Raw genomic sequence first — 3,903 nt, 5'->3', positions numbered from 1 at the left:
GCTGTAGCTAAAAAAAATACATTTCAAGTCATTTCCAGGTAATAAAGTAAATGAATAATGCAGTGCTAACTGACATAACATTTATTCAGTATAGAAACTATTCAGCCTTATGTTTGTATAAACCAATCATAAAATTGTCATAAGGAAAATACAGAAAATAATATTATAGTATACAAATTTATTGGTTATCGTCCAGCAGTGTATTTGATTTCTTAGCCAATTAAGAAATTGCAGCAGTTAGATTGTTAGTTTATTTTTTTTCACCAGACTGAACCATTCTTTACCCACAGTTTTTAGAATTTTCCCACTTCAAGTAGATATGAGCCATACATGCATGACTAGAAATTAAAGAGCATCATCAAGATGGCAAGCAAGTGAACTAATGAGGAATGACTCGACATTTTTATATATGATTGTGACGAGGACACTTCAACTGATTGATTGCCATGTGACACTTTTATTGAAAGATTTACAGAAGAATTCAAGAAAAAAACATTTCATCCTTCATTTTTTTTTTTTTTTTGTTCATTTACTTAATATTTCTAATGATTTGGTGGATCCATGGAAGATATGCTGAAATCTTAGTGTACACATTAGGACGCTCGGGTGAATTGCAGCGTTCTCTGGACACAAAAGATGTGACACCAGCTGCAGTGTTTCCACAAACCAAAGGACCTCCTGAATCTCCCTGTTAAGAAACAAAGATCAGCACATCACTAGTGAAACCAGTTCATACATTAACATAAAGTCATAAAAAATAAAGATAAAGTCATTACCATAAAAAAAAAATTTTGTACATACTTTGCAGGATCCTCCATCACCATGTGCACAGATCATCTGCGAGGCTTCGAAGTACTTGGATCCCCATTTATGTTGACACACTGTGTGGTTTATTGTAGTCATGTTTGCCTCCATTAGATGACTGCTCGATTGGCCATTCATCCACAGTCTTCCCCAGCCCGCAACACTACAGAGAGTATCTCCACTAACATCTTCCTTTGGTAATGATATCCATTTTACATCGTTATTTAGTTTGACCTTTTCCTGTAGCTGTAATTCAAAAACACAACCATTATTAAGAGATTGAATCATCTTTTATGAGACTGAACTGCAGTTGATTATACTGCTGTTTTTGAAGTTAGTACAGAAGCCTTGAAAGTCAATGTGTATGTTTTATTAATATTTACAATTGCCTCTTAAAAAAAAGGATACTTGAATAGAAATTCAAACAGAGTTATGTCAGTTCCCCAGCCCGCAACACTACAGAGAGTATCTCCACTAACATCTTCCTTTGGTAATGATATCCATTTTACATCGTTATTTAGTTTGACCTTTTCCTGTAGCTGTAATTCAAAAACACAACCATTATTAAGAGATTGAATCATCTTTTATGAGACTGAACTGCAGTTGATTATACTGCTGTTTTTGAAGTTAGTACAGAAGCCTTGAAAGTCAATGTGTATGTTTTATTAATATTTACAATTGCCTCTTAAAAAAAGGATACTTGAATAGAAATTTAAACAGAGTTATGTCAAGTTTATGCCACTGTTTTCTGATCAGATATTATTTTGAACAACTAAACGTTTAACAGGTTGTTACCCTCAAAAGCATGATATCATTCTGATGCGAACAGAATGTATGGTATGGATGTGGGATGTAGGACTTCACTTCGACACGGTCTGAAATCTCACTTTTCCTTAAGTCATGAGCACCAACCACAACCGTCAGAATCTCTGGATATCTGTTGAAAGAGAAATGTGCATTTATGTAATCCAAAACATTGTCGTCTTGCACTGCAGTCATTTTGTCGATTTTAATTCAACATTGCAGTTTAGTGAGAACAAAACTCTTACCCTTTCCAGCAATGTGCAGCAGTCATGACAAACTCATCAGAGATGAGGAATCCACCGCAGGTATGTCTCTTAGTCAACTGAACAGACACCATGTAAGGTCTGGAGTGGGGTTTTGCTTGTTTGCCATTCACTATACCCACATCCACACGAGCTGAGAGAGAGATAGAACTATTAGTCAGCTTATTCAGTACATACCAGTTAATATAACTAATATGCTGTTATATAGTCAGTCTCACCAGTGAAGGTCAGCTGTGGTAGCAGAGAGGCCAGCAGGAGCAGAGAGATGATGGCCATCATGAAGACAATCAATGAGCGCTTGCTGGCAAAGCACTATAAATGTGAGGAGGGGTGGAGCTGCCTGTAAGCCTTTTTTTTTTCTCAGCTCGTGGTGTCAGTAACACTGGTAGTAAGAAGATATTTGTGTTACATGTCATCTGCATAAACTTTTAAATGAAACTACAACATGCATATATAAGAAGTGCATGTGTGTGTGTAGCTCTGGATGTCAGAATATGCAAATGGTTTGTGTATTTATTTGTCTTGTGGCTATATTGAAACAGTGAGTATTTTAACATTAACAGATTGGACCCCCAATTTTGTTATGATCAACATTATACTGTTGACTGAGCTCAACTTGAACCTGAACCCAAAATATTCCTTTAAGTATATATCATATGCCTATGTGTTTTAATGATCTGTAAAGTTTCTAGAAAAATTTAATACACACACCATTATCAGGGTTGCCAACTTTTAAGTTCAGCCTGGAGTGAGATTTTTGGGGGGGGGGTTAATATCAATGCATAGTGTACATATGGTGATAAAAATCTTTTGTTGAATGCCTTTTTTAGCACCATTTTAAACTTGGGTTAAATTCAGTAGGCCTATTTTCTTGCATTCATTGGGCCTCATTCATGAAACATTCGTAAATATAGGAGTAAATTCTGAGTAATTTGCGCAACCTTCCTGAAAACTCTCCTCCGAATTCACAAACACATCAGATTTGATAGTTAAACTATATGTTAATGAATTGTAATCATTCGTAAACAGGGCGCTCGTGCAGGCTCATTCACAATTAGCATAATCCCCGCCTAAGAATTACAGCTACGCAAATTGCGTGTCCAGGAACGCAGTGGAATATTCTGGTCTACTTTCTCAGGTTTGGCTCCAGTATATTGCATAAATGATAAAAACACTAATAGGCCATATGCCTAACAATATATATTCAATAACGTGAGTCCACCAAAGCGTTTTTAGCCAGCAGAAAAACTGTCAGGCGGTCTTCTTAAAACGGCCAGCTGGTGGTGCTGGAGAACGCTTTGGTAGCACAGCGTTTTTCTAGCTGAGACGCTTTGGTTGCTATGATTAGAAATATCCACGGCAGTAACGTATTACTAGTATCTCATTTTGAAGAATATTACTGAATATACAAATGCAGTAACTAGCAATATTAACTTTGTTCGGTTGTTGTACAAGTAGTATGATTGGTCGGTGTAGTATTTGTCCCGCCCCTCCTCCATTGATTGGACGGCTGGGTAAAAAAGTGACAATGACAAGCGCTGCGTTTTACCCAAAGCTAAACAGTTTATCAACTCTCAGCTACAAAAATAAAAATAAAAAAAATCCAGCCCAACGAGCTTGCAAAATATTATAATGGCAGTGCATCAAATTCAGTGTCATCAGTTTGCCTGAATGAACGGAACGTTTTACGCACCATTTACACGTGGTAGGGAGCAGGTGTACATTTCTTTCGTACCAACTAACATTTAGAAAATACGAACACTTTCATGAATTCGAATCTTTACGTCAGAACGGCTTTATGAACGATTTACACAAACATTCGTTCTGCTCGTGTTTCATGAATGAGGCCCATTGTGCGTACTTATGCGAGTATCATTAAAAAAAGGTTGTTCACTTTTTACATTTCACATTTATTGTTTAATCATGTCTAAATAAAGCTACAAGTCAACATTTGAAGTGGATCAAAACCTTTCATCAAAGTTGTCCTTAAACCTAAAACCAAAATGCGTTCTTGCCTTAGGACAGCTTTGAT

At 36.4% G+C, this 3,903-nt stretch overlaps 1 protein-coding gene across 1 annotated transcript; it reads right to left on the bottom strand.

The window, feature by feature from the left end:
• Positions 1-1,028: 1,028 nt before the first annotated feature.
• Positions 1,029-2,233, bottom strand: LOC107569040 (granzyme B-like). The gene is made up of 5 exons (XM_016255040.1): positions 2,090-2,233; positions 1,854-2,004; positions 1,600-1,741; positions 1,231-1,343; positions 1,029-1,050 (listed from the first exon to the last, which is right to left on the bottom strand). Exons 1-5 carry the CDS (start codon positions 2,148-2,150, stop codon positions 1,029-1,031), a joined length of 489 nt encoding a protein of 162 aa, XP_016110526.1. The 5' UTR covers positions 2,151-2,233.
• Between the last annotated feature and the right edge of the window lie 1,670 nt (positions 2,234-3,903).

Source organism: Sinocyclocheilus grahami, unplaced genomic scaffold (assembly GCF_001515645.1).
Source record: "Sinocyclocheilus grahami isolate Dianchi unplaced genomic scaffold, SAMN03320097.WGS_v1.1 scaffold1305.1, whole genome shotgun sequence".
Taxonomy (NCBI): domain Eukaryota; kingdom Metazoa; phylum Chordata; class Actinopteri; order Cypriniformes; family Cyprinidae; genus Sinocyclocheilus; species Sinocyclocheilus grahami.
The sequence above is the reverse complement of the archived record's forward strand: the minus strand, read 5'-3'. Positions and strand labels throughout refer to the sequence as shown.

Bases quoted from the DNA above. Each gene is read 5' to 3' on its own strand.
- LOC107569040 (XM_016255040.1), bottom strand. From the start codon at position 2,150: ATGATGGCCATCATCTCTCTGCTCCTGCTGGCCTCTCTGCTACCACAG. The intron at 1,742-1,853 runs GTAAGAGTTTTG...CTCTTTCAACAG, and splicing joins GCTGCACATTGCTGGAAAGG to ATATCCAGAGATTCTGACGG. The intron at 1,051-1,230 runs GTTTGAATTTCT...TTTGAATTACAG, and splicing joins TGGGGAACTGACATAACTCT to CTACAGGAAAAGGTCAAACT.